Source organism: Brachyhypopomus gauderio, chromosome 5 (genome assembly GCF_052324685.1).
Source record: "Brachyhypopomus gauderio isolate BG-103 chromosome 5, BGAUD_0.2, whole genome shotgun sequence".
Classification (NCBI taxonomy): Eukaryota; Metazoa; Chordata; class Actinopteri; order Gymnotiformes; family Hypopomidae; genus Brachyhypopomus; species Brachyhypopomus gauderio.
This window is the reverse complement of record NC_135215.1, coordinates 17,021,524-17,035,790: the sequence shown is the minus strand read 5'-3', so window position 1 is coordinate 17,035,790 and position 14,267 is coordinate 17,021,524. Positions and strand designations below refer to the sequence as shown.

At 48.6% G+C, this 14,267-nt stretch overlaps 1 protein-coding gene across 7 annotated transcripts in view; it reads left to right on the top strand.

Annotated features, from left to right (window-relative positions):
* The window catches only part of trappc9 (trafficking protein particle complex subunit 9), a 161,492-nt gene that overhangs the window by 101,688 nt on the left and 45,537 nt on the right, over positions 1-14,267 (top strand). For 5 of the 7 annotated variants that reach the window (XM_077006093.1, XM_077006090.1, XM_077006091.1 and 2 more), the window contains one exon: positions 5,188-5,306. In XM_077006093.1, the coding sequence (XP_076862208.1) occupies positions 5,188-5,306 (119 nt within the window). Of the gene's footprint in view, positions 1-5,187; positions 5,307-6,101; positions 6,547-14,267 lie in introns of those variants that run through there. The other 2 variants (XM_077006095.1, XM_077006094.1) reach the window with 2 other exon arrangements.

Here is a 14,267-nt window from a genome sequence, read left to right as displayed (position 1 = left end):
GTACCCCACCACTATCAATACCAGTACCCCACCACTACCAATACCAGCTCCCTACTACTATCAATACCAGTACCCCACCACTACCAGTACCCCACCACTACCAATACCAGCTCCCTACTACTATCAATACCAGTTCCCCACCACTACCAATACCAGTTCCCCACCACTACCAATACCAGTACCCCACCACTATCAATACCAGTACCCCACCACTACCAATACCAGTTCCCCATCACTACCAATACCAGTTCCCCACCACTACCAATACCAGTACCCCTCCAATACCAGTACCCCACCACTACCAATACCAGTACCCCACCAATACCAGTACCCCACCAATACCAGTACCCCACCACTACCAGTACCAGTACCCCACCAATACCAGTACCCCACCACTATCAATACCAGTACCCCACCACTACCAATACCAGTTCCCTACTACTATCAATACCAGTACCCCACCACTATCAATACCAGTACCCCACCACTACCAATACCAGCTCCCTACTACTATCAATACCAGTACCCCACCACTACCAGTACCCCACCACTACCAATACCAGCTCCCTACTACTATCAATACCAGTACCCCACCACTACCAGTACCCCACCACTACCAATACCAGCTCCCTACTACTATCAATACCAGTTCCCCACCACTACCAATACCAGTTCCCCACCACTACCAATACCAGTACCCCACCACTATCAATACCAGTACCCCACCACTACCAATACCAGTTCCCCATCACTACCAATACCAGTTCCCCACCACTACCAATACCAGTACCCCTCCAATACCAGTACCCCACCACTACCAATACCAGTACCCCACCAATACCAGTACCCCACCAATACCAGTACCCCACCACTACCAGTACCAGTACCCCACCAATACCAGTACCCCACCACTACCAATACCAGTTCCCTACTACTATCAATACCAGTACCCCACCACTATCAATACCAGTACCCCACCACTACCAATACCAGCTCCCTACTACTATCAATACCAGTACCCCACCACTACCAGTACCCCACCACTACCAATACCAGCTCCCTACTACTATCAATACCAATTCCCTACCACTATCAATACCCCAGCATTACATAAACTGTCATGCCAGGTCTGTCATATATAATCTAACTCTCAGAGAACTCAGCAGACACCTCCACTGAGCTACAATCTCATCCTCAGAAAGGTCACCGCGGGGAATAAAATAAAAAAGTATCTCCCTGGTTACAGCTTGCTGTGTGTGTGTGTGTGTGTGCGTGTGCGTGCGCGCTTGCGCGGGGTGCTTGCCTTGTGTTGTGTTCAGTTTGTGTGACGAGTCTGAGTTTTTATGTACACAGCGTGTGTGTGTGTACCTGTGTGCATGCACATGCGTGTGTCCATTATTGTTTGTGTGTATGTTTTGTGTGCGTGTGGGTGGGAAGAATGGTGTGGACAACCTGGAATGTGTTTGCTTCATATGGGTTTTGTGTACCATTTGTGTTTAATGTTTACTCTGTCTTTCTCTGTACAAGGGCCATCTGTACCATGGAACAGGTGCACACTGTCGCACAGTGCTGTGTGTGTGTGTGTGTGTGTGTGTGTGTGTGTGTGTGTGTGTGTGTACTACATCATCCTGTATATCATAAAGAGATAATGGCACACATTGTAATTGAGCACTCCAAAGCCAAATGACAGTGGGTGTTATTTATAGCTTGGGCATGATGAGATCTACCTAGTGTGCCATCTTTCACCCCAGAGGGTTATGGGTTTCTCTATTTTAGGATCTGATAGGCACCCATGATCAGAGAGAGACAGAGCGAGAGATATGGATTGGCAATACAGTATGAATTTGTCATGCCAATAAAGCTCCTTTTAACTGAAATTGAAAAAGAGAGAGAGGGAACAAAAAGACAAAACTGAGAGAATGTGTGAGGAAGATTATCAGGGTGTGTTTCTCACCAGGGATCATAAAGACTTACAGGTGTTTGGAAAAGCCATGCACTTCTGATGACTGCTATCTCTTACACACACTCCTTCTCTCTCTCTCTCTCTCTCTCTCTCTCTCTCTCTAACTCTCTCTCACTCACACACATGCACTGCATGCTTTTTGGTACTATGTGTTGTCTAGGTGTGTAGTGTGTACTGTCTAGGTGTGTAGTGTGTACTGTCTAGGTGTGTAGTGTGTACTGTCTAGGTGTGTAGTGTGTGCTGTCTAGGTGTGTAGTGTGTGCTGTCTAGGTGTGTAGTGTGTGCTGTGTAGTGGGTATTGTGTAGGTGTGTAGTGTGTACTGTCTAGTTGTGTAGTGTGTGCTGTCTAGTTGTGTAGTGTGTGCTGTGTAGTGGGTATTGTGTAGGTGTGTAGTGTGTACTGTCTAGGTGTGTAGTGTCTGCTGTCTAGGAGAGGTTGAATGTTCCCCTGTTGGTTGTTAGCACTAGTAGTGTGTGCTGTGTAGTGTGTACTGTGTAGTGGGTATTGTGTAGGTGTGTAGTGTGTGCTGTGTAGTGGGTATTGTGTAGGTGTGTAGTGTGTACTGTCTAGTTGTGTAGTGTCTGCTGTCTAGGTGTGTAGTGTGTGCTGTGTAGTGTGTGCTGTGTAGTGGGTATTGTGTAGGTGTGTAGTGTGTACTGTCTAGTTGTGTAGTGTCTGCTGTCTAGGTGTGTAGTGTGTGCTGTGTAGTGTGTGCTGTGTAGTGGGTATTGTGTAGGTGTGTAGTGTGTACTGTCTAGGTGTGTAGTGTGTGCTGTGTAGTGGGTATTGTGTAGGTGTGTAGTGTGTACTGTCTAGTTGTGTAGTGTCTGCTGTCTAGGAGAGGTTGAATGTTCCCCTGTTGGTTGTTAGCACTCCTGTGTTGTGTGCTCCACACGTCTATTTACTGACGAGTTGTTTATCTTCACCTCTTCATCTTTACTGTGATTTTGGGGTTATTGTTATACATCCTCCTTCCTTTCAGCTGCACAAGTGTTCTTGCATACTGGATCTGGTGAAGTACGTGTGATGGAGGGCTTATGTTTGGTGTCGAGTTGGTATGTGTTAGCAGCAGGGTGGGTGGGGTTAGCGTGTTGGTGTGTGTTAGCAGCAGGGTGGGTGGGGTTAGCGTGTTGGTGTGTATTAGCAGCAGGGTGGGTGGGGTTAGCGTGTTGGTATGTGTTAGCAGCAGGGTGGGTGGGGTTAGCGTGTTGGTGTGTGTTAGGAGCAGGGTGGGTGGGGTTAGCGTGTTGGTGTATATTAGCAGCAGGGTGGGTGGGGTTAGCGTGTTGGTATGTGTTAGCAGCAGGGTGGGTGGGGTTAGCGTGTTGGTGTGTATTAGCAGCAGGGTGGGTGGGGTTAGCGTGTTGGTGTGTGTTAGCAGCAGGGTGGGTGGGGTCATGGACGTAGTTTTGATTTCATAAGTGGGGGGGACACAACCTGGGGTGGCGAACTGTTGAGCGGGGGGGGGGGGGGGGGGGGGGTTGAATGAAAATTGTTGAGCGCTGTGAACAAAAATTGTTGAGCGGGGGGGGGGGGGGGGGGGGGGGGGAGCTCGGAGCTGCATGATCCTAGTGCTAGATTTGTCGCTATTTGGATATTGTTTTTTTAACCGTTAAAAAGTGGGGGGGACATGACTTCGTCGCTACTTAAATATTTGGTTTTAACTGTAAAAACTGGGGGGGGACCAAAACCGGCTTTTGAAAAAGTGGGGGGGACATGTCCCCCCCGTCCCCCCCCAAAACTACGTCCGTGGGTGGGGTTAGCGTGTTGGTGTGTATTAGCAGCAGGGTGGGTGGGGTTAGCGTGTTGGTGTGTGTTAGCAGCAGGGTGGGTGGGGTTAGCGTGTTGGTGTGTGTTAGGAGCAGGGTGGGTGGGGTTAGCGTGTTGGTGTGTGTTAGCAGCAGCAGGGTGGGTGGTGTTAGCGTGTTGGTGTATATTAGCAGCAGGGTGGGCGGGGTTAGCGTGTTGGTGTGTGTTAGCAGCAGCAGGGTGGGTGGTGTTAGCGTGTTGGTGTATATTAGCAGCAGGGTGGGTGGGGTTAGCGTGTTGGTGTGTGTTAGGAGCAGGGTGGGTGGGGTTAGCGTGTTGGTGTGTGTTAGCAGCAGGGTGGGTGGGGTTAGCGTGTTGGTGTGTGTTAGGAGCAGGGTGGGTGGGGTTAGCGTGTTGGTGTGTGTTAGCAGCAGCAGGGTGGGTGGTGTTAGCGTGTTGGTGTATATTAGCAGCAGGGTGGGTGGGGTTAGCGTGTTGGTGTGTGTTAGCAGCAGCAGGGTGGGTGGTGTTAGCGTGTTGGTGTGTATTAGCAGCAGGGTGGGTGGGGTTAGCGTGTTGGTGTGTGTTAGCAGCAGCAGGGTGGGTGGTGTTAGCGTGTTGGTGTATATTAGCAGCAGGGTGGGTGGGGTTAGCGTGTTGGTGTGTGTTAGGAGCAGGGTGGGTGGGGTTAGCGTGTTGGTGTGTGTTAGGAGCAGGGTGGGTGGGGTTAGCGTGTTGGTGTATATTAGCAGCAGGGTGGGGGCGTGGAGAAGGAAGCAGATGCTGTTGGTCCTCTGTGTAGCGGAGCGGTGGAGTCTGGGTGTAGCGGAGCGGTGGAGTCTGGGTGTAGTGGAGTGGTGGAGGCTGGGTGTAGCGGAGCGGTGGAGGCTGGGTGTAGCGAGGCAGAGTGTTCGCCCGTGCTTCATCACCCCCTCTCATTTCCTCTCTGTGCTGCGTGATGTCAGAGTGACGCACATCAGCATCGTCATCCTCTCCACGGCCCCTCCCCCTCCGGCACCGACGGCCAGGCGCTGGTGTCATGATGAACTCACTGCCCCTGCAAGATTCGTGTGTGTGTGTGTGTGTGTGTGTGTGTGTGTGTGTGTGTGTGTGTGTGTGTGTGGTGTGTGTGTGTGTGTGTGTGTGTGTGTGTGTGTGTGTGTGTGTGTGTGCACGCTCTGTGAATGTGCAAACACTCTTCTAGGCAGTAGAAATCTGAGGGTCTTATTCATGCAGTGACTGCAGGAATCTGTGTATGTGTGGCTGTACGTGTGTGGGCGTACGCGTGTGGGCGTACGCGTGTGGGCGTACGTGTGTGGGGGTACGTGTCTGTGTAAGACACCTCCACTGAGATGTGTGTTTTCATCTATAATGCTCAGAGGTGTGTGTGGTCTTCAGTCCTCTGCTGTGTGCGTGCGTGTTACTGTGTTCAGAGGTGCGTGTGTGGTAATGTGTTTTATCATTGTCTTTTCAGATGGCATCAGTGTGACTGGGTTGCCCATCTCCAGCCCTCTGAGGCAGGTGCTGAAGCCCCGCCCTGAAAATAAACAAGTCAACACCGACGCCAGCAAGAGTGAATACAACCATGTGAAGGTAGGAGTGATCCCAGCACAGCCTCACTCTCTTGTGCTCCACCAGAGTGAGACGTGTGAGGTGTGTGTGAGCCTCTGGCCCGTGCGTTAAACGTGGAGGCACGGTGCCTCTCCTTTGACGGTCTGAGGCTCATTAAAAAAAGGCATCTCGGGCGCGTCGGGCGCGGGGGTGGGGTGCGTGTAGCGAGCCCTGTCGTGCAGACTCATCCCCCACTGTCCATCATGGCAGGGTAAGGGCTGAGGATCCGTGGGGCCTACCGGGCTTAGCAGGCGCTGCTCAGTAGCAGGACCCATGTAGTGCTGAACAGGACGTCCTGCTGGTTCTCCCCCAGGGAGAAACTTCAGGATAATGCCATTGTATTCAGCCTCTTCAGGCCTCACACCGATGCAGAGACGTTGAGTCTTTCAGGCTCTCACCAGCAGCACCTGGTCTAACTTTTAGTAGGTTTTCCTGCTGTTTATGATCCACTGAGTCCAGATTAGCAGGGGAAACACGCGCACACACGCGCACACACACACACACACACACACACACACACACACACACACACGCACAGACACAGATCCGCTCTTTCTGGATTAGGAGTCAGGAGTCTTGACAGACTGAGGTGTTGCTGTGTAGCTGTCCATGGTGCTGAAACCGTCTTGCTACAACACCATGCAGATGAAAGAATCTGCATGCAGACCCCATCTACTACAGCCTGTGATCATTCACCAGGCAGTTTATTAGACATAGTTGGTTAGGAGTGCAGATGGGGTTCACAGAAAGTCTGCAGCCATCGGTTTCTGACCACAGGACCTCTGGGACCACACGGCAGTGACTCTGACACATGTAAGAAGCCCAGGAAGACTACTGCGAAATGCAGGAATAAGACAGGTGTGTCTAATAAAGTGTCAAGTTCAGGGTAAGGTGCACAGTATGTGTTTGTCCTAAAGCATGAGTGTGGCTAATGAGTGTGTCCTGCAGTTATAGGTGAGCTGTAGCGGGTACGTCAGGACGGTGGAGGAGCATGACTCTGTGAGAAGGACTGGAGATGTGTGATCTGGGGTGTCAGTGCAGGACTGGATCATGTGGGTCCAACCTGTTCTAGGAATTGAGCTGCACTGCAGAGGAGAGTGAAATCACTGGCTTGACTGACCATGTTGGCTTTGTGGTTTTTGCTCTGACTGATGACTTGGCTTGTGTAGACCAGCACAGCAGGTGTGTGTGTGTCTGTGTGTGTGTGTGTGTGTGTGTGTGTGTATGGCTCTACTCCATGGTTTATTTTCTGACATGAACTGCAGGATTTTTTATCCTCTCAATTCCATCCTTGTTTGCAAAGTTCTGATTCAGTTCACAAGGTCCACAAGATTCTGATTCTGCTATTTTAACTCATTTTAGGAATCAAGGGTTAAGTATGTTGTCAGTATTGGTTGTGCTGGACTCATGAAGTAATCAGACCCCTTGTTGCTTGCTGTGAGTTGTGGATTTCATTTCGAATCAATGTAATTGCCATTTTTACCCATCAGTCTTAATAACTCATAATGTTGAATTCAAAACATGTATTTAGAGAGATTCAAATATTAAATATTTAATATTAAATGAAATATCAAAAACAGAAATCTGTAAAGTTATTCAGGCCATTTTACAACTGCAAGTCTTCTCGAGTGCTCTGCCTACGTCTGCCTAAGTGTGGGCCTACGTCGAAGTTCATCATGGCATATCTACTCAGGCTACACCAGGTTTGGTGGCAGGTGTCTGGCAGGTGTTCTTCAAACATCTCCACAGAGACTCAATGGGGTTTAAGCATGGACCTTTGGCTGGGCCCCTCAAGAACATGCAGGGGTGGTTCCCCAACACTACTCCAGTGTTGTTTTGGCCGTGTTCTTCCAGGCACTGGCGTGTCCAGTCCGAGTCTGCCTGCACTCTGGAAGACGTTTACTATTCCTGTATTTGTCTACAGTCATTCGTCCCTCACATGTTTTCGTTCTTGATTCCACAAAGTGCCACGATGCTGCCACCACCATGCTTCACCATAAAGATGGTGTCAGGTTGACGAGCAGCTCTGCCCAAAGACTTCAGTGTTTGTCTCAACAGACCAGAAAATGGTTTCCCACACGTTGCACCAGTCCGTTAAATGTCATTTATCAGACTCCTGGGAGTCCCTGTGGTTTCGTATGCCTCATGCTCATCAGTGGCTTCCGTCTTCCACTCCGCTATAAAGTCCTGATTTACAGAGTGTTGCAGAGATGATTGTTCATCCACCAGGTTCTCCCATCTCTGCACTGGACCTCTGGAGCTCTTTTGGAGTCACCAGTCTTTCTTTCATTGCTTCCTTCCTGGCCACAGCTTTTATTGCCTGGATGCTCACTTGTGCCAGACAGCCAACACTAGCAGCCCTCAAGGCTCCAAGCCTCTGAGATGGTTGTACATCCCTGTGCCAGATGATGCCCTGCGGCAGCTTCATCTTGGAGATCCACAGACTGTTACTTGGGTCTTCATGGCTTGGTTGTTGCCCTGACGGTGTAGGGAACATTGTGGGCCCTTATGGACCCAGGTGTGGGCCCTTCCACTGTGACCACCTGAGCCCGTAACACAGCTCAGGGACCATTAAAACAAACAGGATGCACCTGACCGAAATCTGGAGGGCAAATGACTTCTCTGTTTATAAGAGTTTTCAGTTTTTGAAATGTAATTAATTTTACATGAATGTTTTCAGTTCATTTCATCATGAAATTGGATTGAGTTTAGATCAGTGAATAAAAACTGGATGGTAAAAAATGAAAGGGATGTTCTTTTTTTTTTCATGAATCCACTGTTTGACATGGAGGATTCTGGGCAGCTGTGAGACTTCCACAGGGGGAGACGCTACAGCTGATGTTTAATAGAAATGTGCACGCACACTCACCAAATCCCTGTCTTGATGTCATAAGGATCTCAGACACTGACTCCAAATGGTTTTGACTTAACTACACTCATAGACGCTTTCAGTTCACCATTGATCCAGGATGTTAAACCAACACAGCGGCACAAGATGGACCTTGTTAACAAGAACATGGAGTTGTTATAGTGGAGAAGACGGAGGTTCGAATGAGGGTGGAGAAGACCGAGGTGGATGAGGGTGGAAGAAGGTTGCAGGCTGGAGAAAAATGTCTTTTTTTAAAGATTGAATTTGAAAGAGGAAAGAGGGCCGTCCTGTCCTGCTTCTCAGGGGACACGATTCCAGAGGCTGAGCTGGAAAATTCATGATGTCCAGAGTTATGAGGTAGCAGAGATGATGTGAGATGTGTGTGTGTGTGTGTGTGTATGTGTGTGTGTGTGCGCGCGACTCAGCTGAACCTCTAGCCTGTTCTTCTGCTGCTGTTTCTTCTGGTGTGTGGAGCTGCATACTGTTATGATATTAGTCTGTTCACCAACAGGCTCACATCATGATCTCAAAATGGTGCTGACAAGTTTCTGTGGCCATGCTTGTGTGTGTACTACATGTGTGTACTGCATTTTTAGTGAAAGCTATTGAGATATTTCTGTAAGGTTTACTCTCCCTCCCTAACGAGGTGGGTATGTGCAGGAGATTTCACACATGGGCTTTCTAGGTATATAAAAACTTTAATTAGGTATGAGATTTTCCTCATTGGATTAGGATTGAGATATTCCTCATTGGATTAGAAATGAGATATTGCTCATTGGATAAAATGTATTTTAATGAGGCACCGTGCAGATGAAGGCATCTCTGATATTTGTCTGGAAACCACTGAAGCAACTTTATTACATTAATTCATTCAAAATATAGAAAAAACGAAGTCGTACGGGAAGCAGATGTTCCGCAGAACTACAGAGCAGCTGCTGTGGAAACCACAACTGTGTGAACTCACCCCACATGTGTGAACTCACCCCACATGTGTGTGAACTCACCCTCCACGAGTGTGAACTCACCCCACGAGTGTGAACTCACCCCACATATGTGTGAACTCACCCTCCACGAGTGTGAACTCACCCCACGAGTGTGAACTCACCCCACATATGTGTGAACTCACCCTCCACGAGTGTGAACTCACCCCACATATGTGTGAACTCACCCTCCACGAGTGTGAACTCACCTCACGAGTGTGAACTCACCCCACATATGTGTGAACTCACCCTCCACGAGTGTGAACTCACCCCACATATGTGTGAACTCACCCTCCACGAGTGTGAACTCACCCTCCACGAGTGTGAACTCACCCCACATGTGTGAACTCACCCCACATGTGTGAACTCACCCCAAGATGTGTGTGAACTCACCCCAAGATGTGTGTGAACTCACCCCAAGATGTGTGTGAACTCACCCGAGATGTGTGTGAACTCACCCCAAGATGTGTGTGAACTCACCCCAAGATGTGTGTGAACTCACCCCGAGATGTGTGTGAACTCACCCCGAGATGTGTGTGAACTCACCCCGAGATGTGTGTGAACTCACCCCGAGATGTGTGTGAACTCACCCCGAGATGTGTGTGAACTCACCCCGAGATGTGTGTGAACTCACCCCGAGATGTGTGTGAACTCACCCCGAGATGTGTGTGAACTCACCCCAAGATGTGTGTGAACTCAACCCACGAGTGTGAACTCACCCGAGATGTGTGTGAACTCACTCCAGACGTGTGTTCACACAACACGTGATCTCACTTAGAGACAGATGCCAGCATGATCCTGCCACAGTACAGATCACTGTATACCACACTACAGCTCACAATCTACCACACTACAGCTCACAATCTACCACACTACAGCTCACAATCTACCACACTACAGCTTGTATTGTACCTATCTGGGATAAATATGCACTTTATCCTGTGGAAATCATTCACAGTGTAACTAGTGTGAAGGTGCAACCATAAAACAGAACATAAGAACAGTGCATTCTTCATTCTAGCAGCGTGTCTACATTAATGGAGAAGCAGGAGTGATGCTCCAGTAGCACTGAGACTCCTTCACCCTGCCACTGTTTATCCACACTGACTTACTCGTGTGTGTGTGTGTGTGTGTGTGTGTGTGTGTGTGTGTGTGTGTGTGTGTGTGTGTGTGTGTGTGTGTGTTTGCACCTTGTTTATTCTGCTCCTGGCGTGAAGTCAGTAAAAGACTGTAGTGCCAGAACATGTGCAGAAGAAGCTGCTTATTTGCTACTGTATTTCCTGCATCTACGCAGCTGCTGTTGTGTGTGTGTGTGTGTGTGTGTAAGACGAGACGATCACACACCGTCTTCTCTGGAGCCATTAGTTATGCCGCAGTCGTCCTGAGTGTATCAGGCTGATGAAAACGGTGGCCCTTTAGAGACAGTTGTGAAGGGTTGGTGGTGCAGCCCTGGGTAGACGCTTACGTCACACGCTGGTGTGCGTCATCAGTGCCCGTGCTGGGTGGGGCTTGTAGTCTGGTACCAGTCAGAGGAGAGTGGGGAGCTGGACCTTCTGTTTTGAAGCCTTGTGAGGGTGTGGCAGTGTGCACACACACACAGGGTATTTTACTGTATGGTAATTATAGTTATACTATATATATTAGTTATATTGTTAGAACTAAATGCCAATGTCTAAGGGCGTACTCACACTAGGCACGGTTTGCTGGATCCGTGCTGGGGCCCGGTTATCCCCCCTCCCCACTCCCCCTCTGGCCTGCACTCACACTCGCTTCAGCAACCCGGCCCGAGCACGCTTACGTCATCACAACGCCGCTTTATTTGGAAAAAAAGCGCGCTCGCACAACACTATAGAGCTCATGATTCTCTTTTTATTGTATTTTTGGAGTCGTTTTGGGAGTGCAGAAACACGGTGCAAGCACAGATTTATCGATAATTTAACACAACGATTGTCTGCTAATCGCTTTGCCGCTATGACTGTTTAACGTGAGCGTCGCATCACTGATGTCATGTTTGAGTTCCAGCGAAATGAACCAATCAGACGAGGCACCAAGCGGGCCCGGGCACGGATAGCGCTCACACTAGAAGCGAACCGTGCCCGAGTCCACATGAATCGTGCCCTGGCCCACCTCTTCAAAGCGGGCCCGAGCACGGTTAACTGATCCGGGCCCGGGCACGGTTGGAGCGCTCACATTAGCCAAACGAACCGTGCTTCGGCAGGCAACCGTGCCCGGGCCCGGATCGCAGAGCCTAGTGTGAGTACGCCCTTAATCTGGTATGTGTATGTTTAAAATACCTTGGTGGACCAGTTGAATGTCCTGTCAGTATTAGTGTGTGTCTGTGTGTTCATCATCGTAGCAGCATTCAGGCCTTACACACATGCACGCACACACACACGCGCGCGCGCACACACACACACACACACACACACACACACACATACACACACACACACACACACACTGAGTCAGGCTTCATGTGTTATTCATATTTTTGCAGAGTCAATTACTTACAATAATCTAACTCTCATCAGTCTTTCTTTGCACACACATACACACACACACACACACACACACACACACACACACACACACACACACACACACACACACACACACACACACACACACACACACACACACACTGCACTGATGGATCAGCCCAGTCCTGGCGCTAATAGCCACAGCAACACCAGATCATTTATGGTGGGGGCAGGGAGGGGAGGGGGGGTTGTTCTATTTTTGTCTCACAACAGCTGAACGGCTCTGCTTCTCAGACACAGATGCAGAATCTGAACAAGCACATTCACATCCGAGAGAAAAAGGCGGAGGAGGGAGAGACATTGTATAAACAACACTGAATATTCCAACAATTACAATTATTTAGGGATCAAAATGAGTTCTTCTGCTCATTTTAATCTTGGCAGTGAATGAACTGAGAGGAAAAGCATCAGCAGAAATTCCAGTCAATTCCAATCAAAATACGGCTACAAATATTTGAGTGTGTAATTGAAGCTGTTGTCCTGTGTGGCTGTGAGCTGTGGGGTTGCTTACAGATCAAGTACTCGGCACATGAGACAAACACCCACCTAGCATGAGACCCGGCATGACACGTGACCCCAAACACAGCCTACTCCCCAAACACAGCCTCCTCACCCAACACAGCACTCAACACAGAACCTTCCACAACACAACACTCAACACAGCCACCTCCCCAACATAGAGTTCAGCACACTGGCAGGGCTGTACGTCCACTCTACAGTCTGAGGGACAGTGAGGGACCATATAACACAGTGTTGTATGTCCACTCTACAGTCTGAGGGACAGTGAGGGACCATATAACACAGTGTTGTATGTCCACTCTACAGTCTGAGGGACAGTGAGGGACCATATAACACAGTGTTGTATGTCCACTCTACAGTCTGAGGGACAGTGAGGGACCATATAACACAGTGTTGTATGTCCACTCTACAGTCTGAGGGACAGTGAGGGACCATATAACACAGTGTTGTATGTCCACTCTACAGTCTGAGGGACAGTGAGGGACCATATAACACAGTGCTGTATGTCCACTCTACAGTCTGAGGGACAGTGAGGGACCATATAACACAGTGTTGTATGTCCACTCTACAGTCTGAGGGACAGTGAGGGACCATATAACACAGTGTTGTATGTCCACTCTACAGTCTGAGGGACAGTGAGGGACCATATAACACAGTGCTGTATGTCCACTCTACAGTCTGAGGGACAGTGAGGGACCATATAACACAGTGTTGTATGTCCACTCTACAGTCTGAGGGACCATATAACACAGTTTTGTATGTCCACTCTACAGTCTGAGGGACAGTGAGGGACCATATAACACAGTGTTGTATGTCCACTCTACAGTCTGAGGGACAGTGAGGGACCATATAACAGTGTTGTATGTCCACTCTACAGTCTGAGGGACAATTTCAGATGCCACAGTTACAAAGATTTGTCATTATTATTATTTTTGTTATTGTTGTTACTAAAAATTTTTGCTATTATTATTATCATCAATAATAGAGTCAGTATTGGAAATATTGTTATTTGCAGTATTGTTACGGCAGTTATAATATTGTTATAACTATTACTATTGTTATACTATTGTTTTGTATTCTTTGTCAATTTGATAATACAGATGTGAACAGCTTTTGCAATACAGATGCAAACTTGTCATGCCAATAAAGCACCAATGAATTGAACTGAGATGGGGGGGGGGGTGCGAGGAGGAGGAGGGAAAGAGAGTGAGAGGGCGGGGCAGAGGATGAGTTAGTGAAAGTGTAGTTAGCAGTACAGTTTACACCAAACAGATCACGCAATTAGAGGAAAAGGAAAGCAAACCAAAAACAAGACGTGTCAAACATGAAACAACAATACAGCCCTAAAACAACCAGGAGAGGAGGAGGGAGGCAGAGAGAAAGAGAAATGGAGAGATTTGAAAAAGGCAGGGAAAGCCTTTTCATGGAGGGGAGAGTGAAAGAGGGAAGAATGGAGAGATACAGAGTTGAAGGAGTCAGACAGGTGTAGTTGAGCACTGCTGGAGTCAGACGTGTAGATGAGCACTGCTGACCAGGGTGCAGGAGTCAGACATGAGTAGATGAGCACTGCTCGTGCCACAAGTCCTGACTGCTGTGGACACAGGCACCCAGGTGCTGAGTGTAATATTTATAGGACATTAATGTTTAAGTGTGTGTGTTCACATTTGCTGCACTTTCCTGTAACAGCAGTTTCTTATAGTTTTAATAATTTTTCCCCACCCCACTCCCCCTCTTTCTCTCTCTGTCCCCCATCCACCCACCCACCCATCCACCCACCCACCCATGCGACTGTGTGTGCATCTCTCTGCATGCGTGTGTTGATTTAAGGTCGACACAGCCGAATGTGTGTTTGAAGAAGTGCACCAAAGTGACTTTGTATGTAGTGAATATAACAGAGTCACATCTCTGTGCATTTCCATCAGCTCTCTGATCTGTCTTTATGATCTTTTTCTCTCTGACTCTTTTTTTCTTTGCCTTTCTTTCATACTCTGTCTCCATTCCTAAAGCGTTGTGCACTACTCTCTGTGGCACTAAC